At 45.9% G+C, this 14,375-nt stretch overlaps 1 protein-coding gene across 2 annotated transcripts in view; it reads left to right on the top strand.

Annotated features, from left to right (window-relative positions):
* The window catches only part of LOC8026178 (transcription factor CP2-like protein 1), a 66,881-nt gene that overhangs the window by 11,322 nt on the left and 41,184 nt on the right, over nt 1-14,375 (top strand). For both annotated transcript variants that reach the window (XM_029980652.4, XM_029980651.4), the window contains exons 5-8: nt 1,024-1,185; nt 5,685-5,887; nt 6,924-6,991; nt 10,032-10,137. In XM_029980652.4, coding sequence (XP_029836512.2) covers nt 1,024-1,185; nt 5,685-5,887; nt 6,924-6,991; nt 10,032-10,137 — 539 coding nt within the window. The remainder of the gene's footprint in view (nt 1-1,023; nt 1,186-5,684; nt 5,888-6,923; nt 6,992-10,031; nt 10,138-14,375) is intronic.

Genomic DNA, 14,375 nt, shown 5'->3' with positions numbered 1-14,375 from the left:
GGACGTGTGGACAGTACAGTGTCCTTTTATTGTTTAGCTGAAACTTACAAACCCCATCTATATATTTGTGGCTAGTGGCATGTACTGAATATCACTGTCATATAACAAGCAAACAGTACATATAACCCAAAAGAAGCAGGTGGATAATTTTCTTACCTTGTGTTTTCTATTGCTTGTTCGTAGGAATTCAGGAATGATGTCAAGTGATGCTTTTCATGTAATCAACCATCACTCCACTGTCATAGTTTTCATGCTGTACCGCTGGAAACTTTTGGTTCGTTGTGCAAAAAGTATTTGCTACTTTGTGTACAGCACTGTCGATCCTATTGGTACAAGTGTGTGGCTTCTTCTCTTGTGTCATTTGCACGAGAACGCATTCGGATAGAAGGCTAAATCAAGCCACATGTTTGCGCCAAAAGCATTCACAGCATTGCACACTAGAGCTCTGCATGAGCCCAGGCCAACCCAAAATCTCGGGCCCGGCCCGGCCTGCAAGACGCATTCTCTGGCCTGGGCTGGGCTCAGACCCATGCCCAAGACATGCTTTATCTCCCACCGCCGAAGCAGCTCCAACCGGGGCAGGCTTGGGTCGGGCCAAATCAAGTAGACATCTTATCGAGCCGGGCCTGGGTCGAAAAAGACTTAGGGTCGACGGACTCAGGCCAGGGCTACAACCATGTTGAAACCACACCATGTATGGTTTGAATATGGTTGTAGCAGATGAAGAATTGCGCCGCTTTACTCTGTTCACCCCTAAGCTGACAGTGCGGCGGATGCCACATGTTCATTGGACCAGTCGTACACCCGTATTTCGCTACATGATCACACTCCCACCCACACCCACCTGCGGAGGACAAGTTCAGGCGACGAAAGGGAGGTGGTTGATTGATCTGGCAAGCTCGTAGCTCCTACATAACTGTCTGCTTAGGGGTAAAAGGAGCTTAGCACTCGGGATGTAGCGCACACGGTGATTTCACAATGTGCACGAGCGTGTCTGACGGAGAAGCTTTGCTCCTTGAGCAGCGACGGGGGCAGCAACAGCAGCGTGGGGCTTTCCTGCGAGCCCCGTTCCCTGGTGCATGGCAAGAAGAACCGTTTGCCGCTCACTACGGATGACGATGTGAGCAGCGCCATCAAACGCTTCTGCGTCAGCAGCTCCAGGGATTCGGCTGACACTAGTCCTAGGTGAGACTGCGTGTTTAGGACCAGAGTCTAGTTCGGTCATCCCTCGCGTTTCAATAGTTGTCAGGGTCGGGCAGTTTTTTTATTTTATTAGAGAGAAAAAGGGTTTAGGCACGCAATAAAAGCAGAGTTGTAATTGGATCCGATTGAAGTGGCGGGATGCTGCCTCATAGCATGGCGTCTGGAGTGCTTCTTCAACTCTAGTTCATTCACCGTCCTACCCTACCCACACATCAAAAGTGGTCCCGAAATCGGCGGGCGGGCGGGCGGGCAGTAGGAGAGGGAGCCGCAAGCCGCACTTTAACACGCGAAGAGCCGCAGTGGCTGGGCATAATAATATGGTAAGTTTCCACCAAATCATACTTCTGGTCATCAGCTTGCATCCAAATGAAAGCTGTTAAATCCTGGACAACCCCTATTGCAATAAGAGTGTGCAAATGATTTCATTGTGCACACGGACTATTCAATCTTTTATTTCCTCACATCCGTTGGATGCTCACTGTTAAAGGGACACTGACACCCCTCAAAAAAATTTTTTTTTATTTTTTGCCAGGCGCTTCATTATGGTGTCAGAGGACTACCCAATTAATATTTTGCAACAGAGTAGCGTATTTCTTTAATAAAGCCAAAAGACGCAACTGCTCGAAACCGAAACCGAAACCCGACGGAGGTCAGTGAAGTGGAGAGAAGAGAGTGAGTGGCGGAAGTCACGTGGCTACACCCGACCGTGCGTTTTTGTCTTTTTTTTTTTCTCCTCTCCGTAGCAGACGACACGACATGCGGCGTGCGGGAACTGCTCGCCGTGCGATACTTTTGCAGTTATGTTTGTTCCGCTCGTTGTTCAGTACTCCAAGATGAGTTGTTTTGTACATTGAGGAATTGGAGATGAGTAGTGAGTGCCCGTGGTGAATTTCCATGATCGGCTCCGAAAAGAATACACCCAAGATGTTGCGTGAAGAGCTGGCTCACATGTCCTGCATCCGAAAAAAAGTGGCATTGTGCGACAGAGTTTCCGAAAGATCAACGGGATCGGGACCAATGGCTGGCTGCAATTCCTGTAGAACATTTACGGGCACCTCGGAAAGCGGACGCTACCTGATTTATATGCTCCTTGCATTTTGTGGAAAGTGATTACATTGAGTTCGCAGGTGTCAAAACGGAAATCCCATACCATTTAATTCAGCGAATTATCGTCCACAACATTTGTTTGTTATTTTTTTGTTTGTTTCTTCAGTGATGATTGTAAAAAAAAAAATAAAAAGATATGTAAACATCGGAAAATGTTTAAAAAAAAAATAGCTTCACAGGGGATCGAACCCGGACCTACCGCATGTGAACCGGACGTCTTTCCCACTGAGCTACTGGGGCATCTCTTTTGTGGTGGATCTCTTTTCTTAGTAATAATCCAGCCGGTAAACTGTAAGTTGGAAAGTTTGCTGTCGATTTTTTTCTAGCAAAAGCACTCCCGGGTCGAAGACGGGAAGCACCACGCTTTGGGGACATTTGCACCTAGTAAAGAAATCTTACGCGTGCATATTCAACTCGAAGTAGACACGTCGTGCTTGACGTTTGCGCGAGCGATGTCTTCAGCCTTGAGAAGGGAGCGACGGCTCGGCGACGTCTTCGTGCAAATCGGCTTGGTGGTCGGGCGTGTCGTACGGCATGAATACCAATTCTTTTGATCAGTCCCAAATTTCTTTTTTAACGGTAGACAGAATTCGCCGGTACCGCGAACGACAGTTCTGAAATAGAGGTCCCACGTCCGTCGTCCGCTGCCATCGCCGTCCCACGATACGCGAAACGACGGACGCACAGAATGCTTCCGGTTGTCTGTGGAACTTTTTTTTTCAATCAACGTATTTACAGCTTTTTAGAAGCCACAAAAAATGGGTTTCATAATTTTTTCTATTTTTAATATTGAGTGTGTGCCTTCAGTGACCCACGACTTTGATTAAATTTGGTGGTCGCATCGATACCTTAGAAAACGGCCCGTGACCGCGAAAAAGAGAGTGAGCGAGACTCGAACCGGCCAGTTCTTGATCGGCGGTTTTCGGGCGGAAAGAGACCGAATTTCAAGCCGCAAATTCTGTTCCAGGTAGTTGAGCTCTCATATGTCACGTACAACTAAAAACCTCGGCGAGCATAAATACCCGGTCAGTGTCCCTTCAAGGGGGGACACTACCCATAAAACACAATTTCTGCAAAAAAAGTTGATTTTGGAAAATGTCATATTTATTTCCACCAACATCTAGAAAGTATTCGCTGAAGGTTTCATTAGTTTACACTACATAGTTAATTTTTTATAAATTATTTTCGGTCCACCGATGCTAAAGAAAAGGTAAAGGTTGGAGCACTTTGAACACATTTTTCTCCATTCCATTTTTTGGCATAAATTTCACTTTAGGGAAACAATCATTTTGTTATTATGTAACTTGAATTCATTTTTATGAGTTTTTCTGGGGTGAGATTTTAAGGGGAAGATAGCTATGATCTTGTATTTCTTTATTTTTTGTATTTTTAATGTTCAAGAACTAAACTTTTGGACAAAGGATGGAAGTCTAAAAAAAACAGCATTTGTTTTTATGTGGCTTTTTTGTCATGAAGATGGTATAATATACAAATATGGCTCTGCTCTGAACTGTCCTAGAGCAATATTACACATGAAAACAACAAATTTATAAGTAATTTCAAAACTAGATTTCCTACGTAGACACGCCCCACTTTCTTTGAACATTTGCAATTCTTTTGTACTTTACCTAGGCTAACAAAATTTGGCAGAAATGCTTTCAACATCAACAGAAAAAAGCCCTGTAAATGTAATTTAAATCAGACAAGTGGTTCAAACATGCACTTTTTTGGGTAGTGTGTCCCCATAAAGGACCAGATAAGATTGATTGGCTTGCAGTCGGAAGCCCAGCACATTCAGGTGTCACAAGCCCAACTCGTGCTCAGCCATTGCCGCATAGCATCTCCCTCCAATGACAGTGCCAGCTATGCAGACAACTCTGCTCAGGGGCCCGTCCTTGGTGCAGAGCGATCCTCGCAGGGAACAAATAAAGGCCGCTGATAAGCCCGGCCGTGGTGATAGCGGGGCGTCACGTGGCGGCGCGTGTCTGAGGCTATTCTGCGACTCCGCTGGGGAGTTAAGCGGGCACGTTTCTGGATGCCGGTTCCGTTTCCTGGTGCCATTCCCAGAGCCCCCTCTCCCGGCCGGCGGCCCTTGCACTTTGCGGTGGCTGGTGTCACATGACGGTCGTTACTCCTTTTGTGTCTCCCTGTTTGGCAGGGCCTTATCTGGTCTCCTTGTATGACACTTCCAAAGGTCCCTTCCAGACAGGTGCCGTGTGGGCACTCTGCGGGCTATTAAATGCTGGCCGGTCTGTCGGTTTATGGGCCAGTTCATGCTCTGGTCACTGGCTCTAGGTCAGGCTCTCAAGCGTGCCGATAATGTGGAGTTTTCTTGGTAGCCAACTGCAGCTAGTAATCTCTGGTTGCCCCATACTTTACTTCTTTGTTCGTTTTTAGCAAATTAATTAGTAAAATATTTAAAAAGGCGATAATGCTCGCACAAAATGTCACTTGTCTCATTTCTACTTTTGCCAAGACTTGGGAAAGGCAAAGAAAGAAGCAAGCAGTGATTAACTGTCGTATTGTAGTATGAATACTTTTTCATTCTTGAATGTTATAACTATGATGGGCACTTTAGCTCGCCTTGAAGCACAAATTACCTTAATTACTACACTTTGCCTCTCTCGTCATGTATCCGTTGGAATCTGCTTATAAAGACTCTTCAGCGCAAAAATGGGAGGTTGTTGGGATGCACTAGATTATATCTTAGTTAAATGTGATTGCAATCAGGCATACTTCAGGATCACAAAATTTGTTCCATGAGGCTCATTTCTCCAAGAGTAGCCGGAACTTATAGTGTTCTGCTTATCAAAAGGCAATGAAATCAGTTTAATTTAAAAAGTCAAAGTAATTAACATAGCAACAGGCATTTTATTTTATGCTATTTTCACTGTAGCACGTTGTTTGCCTCAAAACCAGGAAAATAAACTTAGTAGTACACTGAAAACCCATCAAGCTGGGCATTTTTATAAGATGGGAATTCAATGGGCAGCAAAGAATCATGAGAACTGTTGTTCCACGTCCCACACAAACATTGAGTTGGAATATGGGGCGGTGTGCTACCACTTCTCCCTTACTTCACTGTTGCATTTTATTGAAGGTACTTATACTCAGTTTCAGAATAACTTTGTAAAGGGTGAATGCTACGGGCTACATGAGCCAATTGAAACATTGGTGCAAGTCATGTGACAGCGTACCGTGAGAGTTTCTCCCGTGCAAAGTTGTCACTTACTTCGCTCCGTTGCTCTAATTGGCTCCTAGGGGCCGTAGCCCTTGCCCTTTACCGAGCTCGTCTGAAAGGGAGCCCAGTGTTTGTCAGCATGCCGCTGTCCCCGCCCCCTGAACGGGCAACACCGGTGCCGCCCTCTCCACAGCCGCTGCCGGCACAGCTCGTCTGCTCCGGACCTGCGCATGGCGGTGTATCAGCCGGCGGGGCCCATGTCGGTGCCGCTGCCCCGGCTGGGGGTATCGGCCGGTGAGGTGTCGTCCCCTAGTGGCGGCTTCCAGTACTTCCTGGGGGCGGCCACCTCCATCGCCACCAAGCTGCACGAGGAGACCATGACCTACCTCAACCAGGGTGTGTCACCGTCTGCTGCCGGTCGTGGGCAGGTCACGAACTGTGGGGATGTGTGGTGGTGTGGCTGCTGGGAAGTTTGGGACCCCGACACAAAAGCCGCCGTGGTCGCTGCACTAGATCAGACGTGCCTCGTTCGCAACAGGCAAGTCTGTGAGGTCTGCCTGCCAGTTGGGTGCACATCGGCCACGGGACGCTCGTGCCGGCTGGGTGGCGCAAACAACGGCGGCGTCGAGGTTGGCACGACGGCAAAGTTGCCACGGTCGGAGGCAGTCACTAGGATTTAGGACACAGCCGATTGCTTTGATGCACAAGCCAGCATATGTCAGGCTGTGGGGCATCAATACTTCGGCACCACTAAAAGCTGTGGACAACTTTTTACCACGGCGCTTTTATCAATTTGAATCTTAAAATCTTAATCACTTGCAAAACGAGCTCGTTTCATGGCTGTAATAACCACTTTGTGCAGAAAAAAGAACCACATTTCTAAGTCTATATTTTTTGTTGTCAAAGGCTTCTGTATCTTGATTCATTATTTCTTCTCATAGCTGTAATAAGCTGTCACCTCTTTTCAGTAGTGTGTGCCTCCGACCACGGAGTAACAGCGTGGCATTGCATATCTCTTGGGAATGTCACTCTTGCCCTTGCTACCATCGGAGGGTTGTGCAGGCATCAATTAGAAGTAACTGTGTTCACTGGAATAAATCAGACATGCCTCATTTGCTACAGGCCACTCTGCAAAGTCTGCAGTGGTATATGGCTTCAACAGGGGACATCATAGAAGGATGTCTATATGGCCGGTTGTTTGTTATTACACATGTTGTTGGCTTTCATACTCTAGACTTTGATCTGTGATTGATTTCCTCGTAAAAGGCACTTTGGTACAGGTGCATTTCCTTCCTATAAAGAGCTGTTGGTTAGGTGACATTGCAATATATTTGGCTTTTGGGGAATTGTTGTGTGGATGTGTGTGGATGTTGTGGTGTGCAAGTGTTTTGGATGTGCTGTGAAAATGACCCCGTCCCATTCTTTTTTGTAGGCCAATCGTATGAAATCAAGCTCAAGAAACTGGGGGATTTAACAGAGATGAGAGGAAAGATGCTTAAGGTGAGGAACTTTTAACAAAGAATCTGTTTTATCAGCTGATGTCCATGGAGTTCAGGAACGGTTGGCTGTAGCAGCCGGCTGTTACGAAATAGCAACACCGAAGAGTGTTATGACCATAGAAAACCTTATAAAAAGACTCGAGTCCCTTGGATGGATTTGAACTCGCCACCTTGGGATTGTGAGCCAAGTGCTTTGCCGACTGAGCTATCCAGGGTTGGTGGCACGGACCACGCAAGGGCGAGCTCATTCGCGCTGTATGGAAATGAGATTGCTCGCTTTGCGGCCTTTTATGCCCTTGTTTTCTTCCCTGGAAGGCCTATTGCACATTCTGTGGTTACCAGCCTTTGTCAGCATGATCAAGCTTGTATAATGGCTCTTCTAGGGGTGTATGAATACTCGAAAATTTCAATCGAATAGTAAGTTCCCAAATAATTTGATTCGCAAATTGAATTCCTAGTATTCGGTCACTTGAATATTCAATATATTCGGCCAAAGACGCGCGGTCGGCGCGGAGCTGACAAAAGAGGCGTTTTTTTCTCCCGATGTTAGTGCCGTGATGTTAGACAGACCATGCGAGAAACGCCTTATGGCCCTACCATTCCATAAAAATCTAACGCATAGGTTAGAAAAAAGAAAAGTAACGAACGCCAGAAACTTTATAGCCTTCAGATTTACTCATGATCGTGACACAATCTAACCTTGAATCACATCCAAAACATCCCGTTTGCACCGCTTCCAGAAAGGAATTGTTGGGAGGCCGGAATTCCGCGCCATATCTAATTCTTTTCATGAGTAAAAAGCGCCGATATAGAACACAGTTGTCACACTCGCAGAAACCGGCGACTGTAAGATCACAAAAAGAAAACCACATCAACCACGCCGATGAAACCAGCCGAGTTGTTGTCGTCATTCTTTTGGAACCGCAAGCCTACAGCGTATGCAAGCCGGAAGATTTGGAACGAAATGGAACGGAAAAATAGTGTGCCTTGATTTGTGAGGATTTCCAACTGTTCGATAGCCGCGTTTGAATTACGAACTGCGAGAATCTGACGAAAAGACGAAAGTGTCAATTTAGGCAGGCGTCGTCGCTCTTCCGTTTGCTCCTCGCCTTCTTTCCACGCAACAACACAACACATGCGCACTTACGACCAATCTGTGCAAGAGCTCCATGGTTTCAGTTTCGCTTGCTCCCTCTTTTAAATCTCGGCTCTCTAAAACAGGATAGATGGACGGAGGAATGATTGCATAGCGGCAGTTGGATGGTAACTTGCGCCACCTAACCACACGTTTTTTTTTTTTTTTCTTACTTCAGGTTATATTGTTTAAGCTTGTTTACTCAGATTTAACAGCTATTTCTTAATTTATATAAAATAAAATCCCGGATGCCCTTCTTCTTTAAAATTGAGATGAAATATCGCAAAAAGCCCCTTTCTCAGGTATACAAACATAAAATAAGAGAACATGTCGTGGTGTTAGGTCGGGCTTTTAACAAGAAAAAAAAAAAGGCACGCGTGGCTGTAAGTTTGGGTTTTTTGTGACGCTTCGGGTATATAGATTATGTTTGCACCATTAAATTGGATCTTTAGTGCCCAATGTCAATCAGCAGCTGTTTTTTTTTTTGGTTTCTTTACCAGTATTTTTATACATTAAATTTTTTGTTCCGTACGAGATGCATATTCTGCACCAGGCGCATACTCTGCACATATAAAAACCTCATTCACGGCACACTTTGAAAAATTCCTACAAATAAAATCACTATTTGATATTCAATTCGATATTCAGCTTTTTTTTCTTAATTCGATTCGGTGTTCGATTCGAAGACTACTTTTCGGTGTTCGCACACCTCTACTTTTTTTGTAACAAATGTTTTGGTTTGAGGTGTGAAGTGGTTTTGTGCAGGAGCATGTAAACTTCTGTGTGGGTACGTTAAGCTCACTGTCACCAGAGCTGGTACATCAGTCATTGAGAGCTGCAAAGAGTCATTGCGAACGATTTCCTCCACTTGCAGTGCTCTGCCATCACTCCTTTCTAGTGAACGTTCCCTAATGAAATAATGCTGTCTGGTAAATCAGTTGTGAAGGGGTGTTGTAACAATTGTAACTTCGAAAGAATTTGCTGTTTTTAATTTTTACATTTAATTTTTACATCTTACCATAAAGGACAGAGAAGCCACCTCATTCTTTTGAAATATCGCGATTCCGTTGCAAAGCAAAGAACAAGAATATTTCGCGATTTGCAGCCGTGTAGTGGCACCCATGGGAACTGAGGCGTGACACACACCCTGGTGTATTGTAATCAGTTGTCAAGACGGGCCATTATGTGCTCAATATAACGCTATATCTTATAAATATTGTTGTTTCAACACAAGTAATTGCGTCAAAAACCTCATATCATCAACAGAGTTGTGCTGTATTCAGTTCTAGTGGCACCATCTGCCCTAGGTGAAAAAAATCTATTTCTCCCTTGAGCCCCACCCCGTTGCTACTATGCCAGTTCAGCTTCCTTACAGCAATGCGAATTCTTTGCCCCACCCGTGCCCCCTCTCTTTCCCCTTTCCACATCGCTCAGAACAGCCTTCTTTAAGGTCGCCGTGTCAATCGCAAGCAGAGGCTGCGTGCGCTGTAGGCTCTGAAAAAGTGAGAATCCCACCAAATTCTCCGTGCACCCGGGAACACGTCACTGCGCACGTGACTCTGAAGACGGTGTAAGAGCTGAGAGTAGCTTGGAGGTGCCCAAAACTTCAATTGTTTAACAATCATTTAAGAAGGAACTAACGCACGCAGGCAGAGCTGGTTTTCAGTTTTTTCAATTTAGACGTGACGGAACAACTACCACAATTATTTGAGTGAAGTCCAAAGATTGTTGCACAGCCCCTTTAACTGCAGGGCATATCCCTATTTTAGGGAGCTTTTGGAGTAAATTAGGTAGTGGTGCTCGCCAGTTGTGCATGACATCAGTACTGACAAAGCTGTCAGATGATTTTTGGTACGTAAAAAAACAGAGGGGCATGAACCTGAAAGCTGGATTCAATGCTTTGCAGAGTACCATCCGCATTGGATTCCAAGAGCGTCGCCTTCAGTACATGGAGAAGGAGCAGATCAGCCAATGGACACGCCAAAGGCCTGGAGAAAGGATCCTGGAGGCGGGTGAGTGTTCCCCGTCTGTGCAGTTGGATCAACAAATTCCTTCATGGGTGTTTTTTTATTGCCATATTTTATTACTACCATAAAGATTGCATGGATTTCATATGCAAGGTTGCATGGATTTCATATGCACGGCATGTTGAGTTGGAGCATCCCCTGCTAGATGTGGTAGTATAGTATGTGGCAAGTGGAATTCATTTATGGATTTGATTGTATTCTTCAGCATTGAGCTACAGTTTAAATTAATGAAGAGAGAAAGAAAAATATTTGGAGATTGCTTCAGGCTTTTTTTTTAATAGCTCTAGGCCAAGCAGGATGTACCACACGACTAGCCATCTGTTAGCAGATAGTAGTGACAGAGGCATCTCGACTGTTACATCCAAAAGATGTGACTGGTCTTGCAACAAATAAATATTAATCCGTCACAACCAGATAATCTGCTTGTTTTGGAAGTTACGGTAAAATTTGTTTGATATGTTTTCCTCGCCATTATATTCTCAAACTCCAGTCCCGTTGAACTCTCGTGGGATATCTGTGTCAATTTCTCATTTGTTGCACTCGTCTTCTAAGTTGTTGCTTCTAAAAGCTGCCACCCGACGCAGCCGATACGATGCATTGGGCAGCTGTGCCATGTCCTGCCTCTTTCTTTTGCTTTGCTCCCCCTCTTTTTAACACAGAATAGGTTTTATGAGTCACACTGAGAACAGTATACAACATTAAGGTTATATATAAAGTTTATACATTAAACTTTGAGCTTAAGAGGTGTTCGAACTGCGGTCGGTGCGGAGGCAGTTGGATACTGTGGGCCACTGAGCTGCATAGCACAGCGACTCCGGAAGCATTGCACTCCCAACAAAACGTGTTGGCAAGAACAGCGTGACGTCATATGAAGTGACCGCTTGCCTCATTGACGTGACGCGTCACCCAAAAGCAACATAGAATAGCGCCTGTGCAGTGTACTCGTTTGATTGGTCTTGCCCCAGCTAACATCTTTGGTGCACAATTAAAAAGGGTGCCTTTTTTGTTTACAGTGTGAGAAGTAAAAGCGATAGCTGTACGTCGTCATGTACACGCCTCCACTTCGCATTGTCGTACCTTGGGATTCTCATCGTCCTCACATCGCCGTGTACGCACAGTACGGGCCGCCTCTCGTTGGTGGTCAGTCTAAGCGCAAGGCCGGTCGTGAGCCACAAAAGCCAGCTGTTTTCTCCGTGCCCGCTCCTGGGACGGAGTACAGCCTTGGCGCGGTGGCGTCATAAGGAAGAGTCTGCGGCAGTGACGATACGAGCGAAAGCGCAGGTTTCCTCGGTGTTGTTGAGCGGTGAAGAAGTATGATAATGTTGGTGTTCAGAAAAGAGCGTTGAGGGGGACGTATGCAGAGAAAGGAGGGTGGAAGGCGACGAGTTTTGGCAGAACATATTTTCTGTTTCGAGTTGGGTTTGAGAAGTAGAGATGTTATAGCAAAAACCAAACGTGTTGAAAGTTTATAGACCTTTCAACATTACTCAGCAGTTGGATACTGCCATAATGGGATTTTGTATAGCACGAGTAAGGTTTGAAAACACCTTTTTTGAAGTTATCGTTAGCAGACGACAGGGGAAGACACTTTGCTGATGCTTCCTCGTTGGCGGGACACATTTTGTGCGGGACACATTTTGTGCTCCCTGGTCTTTGTCAGCATGATGAAGCTTGCGTAATTTTGTACCTCTTTGCCTGTCTGCACTGTGCTTCTTGCTGTCCTTGTCCAGGCAGGCATAAGCTTGGACTCGGCTTGAAAAAGATTCAGGCTTTTGCAATTGCTCAATAATCTTTCCATTCCTTTCTTTGGCGAGAAAGCTCGCTACTGTTGGACTTGGTCTATGGTGCCTTCATGCAGCCTAGCTCGGTTGCCCGTGCAGTTTCACCGTCGTACACTGTACGTTGAGCTTCTCTGCTTCACACTGGCGCGTAACCACCTGCATGCAGGAGGCTTCACCGTCTTACACGTCGCATGCATCGAACACCTCTCTGCAGCGGTGTGCTAGGAGTAGTGGCTGGTGCGGGAAAGCGTTTAGGTTAGCTATAGTCGGTGACAACTCAAGAGGGTAGAGCGATGGAGAAGCAGGTGGAAGAGGAGGAAATGGACACAATGCTGGCAAGGGGAGGAGGAAACTGCCTCCTCTACCACCTTCCTTTCCATCGCCCTACCTTCTTAACCTGCAACATACTATAGATCAGCTTGAAAATTTCTCTTGCAACTTGTAGGTCTACATTTATTGATTGCAATTATAGATCAGCCCATAATCTTAAAAAGCAGTTAAAAAAAAACGAAAAATTGCACATCTGAATAAATGTGGTAGTTCTACCCAGCCGGGAAAGTCCATCTAAAATAAATTGTTGTGTCGCAGTTGCTTTTCCCATCTCATCTATTGACCCCCAAAAGCATTATTGGTTGTTACATTTTCCTAGATCATGAATTCTTTTTACTGTGGTATCCTGAAGATAGTATTATGAGGCTCTACTGTGCTATTTAAAAGGCCGACACGAAGATACATTTTGCTGTTCATTGCCTGCAGAAGTGAAGGCGGAGAATATAAAATGTCCGTTTTGCCAGTCTTATGGTGGTACTGCTGGCAAAGGCTTGTCCCATCAGGTTGCTTACTTCGTTCATACCTTTCACTGGCTGAAGTGAACATCACTAGTGCAGTGATTCCACTCTTGCATCAAATGCACCATTTTGCACCAAAAACAATTTCCTGTGTCATCCGGATAAAAATACACCTTACTGTGCCAAATTGCACCGAATTTTGTGGCTGGCCAAATTAGGCGGCGACTTGCGCCACAAATTCTAGCCATATGTAACTCGAGCCACGGTAAAGTAAGAGACACCTAGCGGCTCTATTGTCAACCCAGGCAGTCGCTATCAATTTTCAGCGGCAAGCATGTAACGTTCGCAACTTTGCAAATGTGACATGCTGTTACCCTATTACGCTTCTACTGCCGAACAAGCCTTACAGTCATACTTGTTGTTTATAGCCGATTCACATGATGGACTGATCCGCGGATGGATTGATCACGTGACAACATGTCCGCGGCTCGTCCGTCTCCCAAGCACATCCACACGAGGGAGATGACGAGCAGACGCCAGCGAGGACAGACCGAACCTGTTCGCCAGCCCACAGTGCCGCAAAACTCTAACATTGCACCGTGGCACCATTGTCCAAGAGAGAAATTGATGTCTGCTACCGAGATATAGAATCATTTGTGCCGCTGTTACGTACAGATCGAGACAAAGCACCGTGATAGGCTTCGCACGAAACGCCACTGGCTTTACTATCCCAAGGCATGACAGGGACACAGGCATGGTCCTGCCGAAGAAGGCTTCGGTGTTGAAGGGACCAAGTTCTGGGCTCGCGGAGGGGCGTTTGAGATGCCTTCACCGCACTCCACACTTGTGCACAACACTCAAGTACACCACAGCTGCAGGAAGGGTCTTGCTCGGTAAAAGGCTGATTGGATGTACAAAGATTATCGCGACATGCTAGACGAGTTTTGTCGGAAACTTCTTGACACGGACCTGGGGGAGTACCAGAACCTGCACCACGTCAGCCAGACAAAGTTTCTGCAGTTTCTTTCACACGTGGAACCAAGAAACGCGCAACAGAATGAACCAGCAATTGCACAAAACACAGCGATGTGCCATTTTTGTTTTAATCGTCCAAAAACAAGAAAACATTGTACCGTTGCCAGACTAAACGTTTTGCAGGTCAACCTCCCGCCCAAAATCCGCGAGTGAAAAGGCGCTCGACTTCATCAGTCCGCACGTCCGCGGACGAGGCGCGGATCGCAGGAATCAGTGACGTGCCGGTCATGTGGTACTTGGTCCACGAAAAAAATCGCGATTCGGTCTGTTGTGTGAATTGGCTATTAGACGCGTCGTCTTTTGTGCTCACGGGTTCCAACAGTGGACCTACGTACGGGTTATTTCTGAGAAGACAGCGCGAGCCTCTGTGACTGACCGCCGTGTTTACTGAAAGTCGTTTCCACTTGCAAACATAATTAACCCACATGGCCCCGAGCTTTTGTGTGCTTTGTGTACGTCACTTCGTTTGCAAAGCATAAATGGTACTTATTGAACGCAGCGTTTTAACGTAGTACAGTTGAACCTTGATTTAACAAAACCCGATTTCGCGAATTTCCCTGATTTAACAAACAAATTCGGATTCCCCGCAGAACCTATGCGCGAGGTCTCCCTTCCTCGA

The sequence above is a fragment of the Ixodes scapularis genome, unplaced genomic scaffold (assembly GCF_016920785.2).
Source record: "Ixodes scapularis isolate PalLabHiFi unplaced genomic scaffold, ASM1692078v2 PGA_scaffold0__279_contigs__length_252992795, whole genome shotgun sequence".
Taxonomy (NCBI): Eukaryota; Metazoa; Arthropoda; class Arachnida; order Ixodida; family Ixodidae; genus Ixodes; species Ixodes scapularis.
Note: the sequence above shows the minus strand (reverse complement) of the source record. Positions and strands in the feature narration are given on the sequence as shown.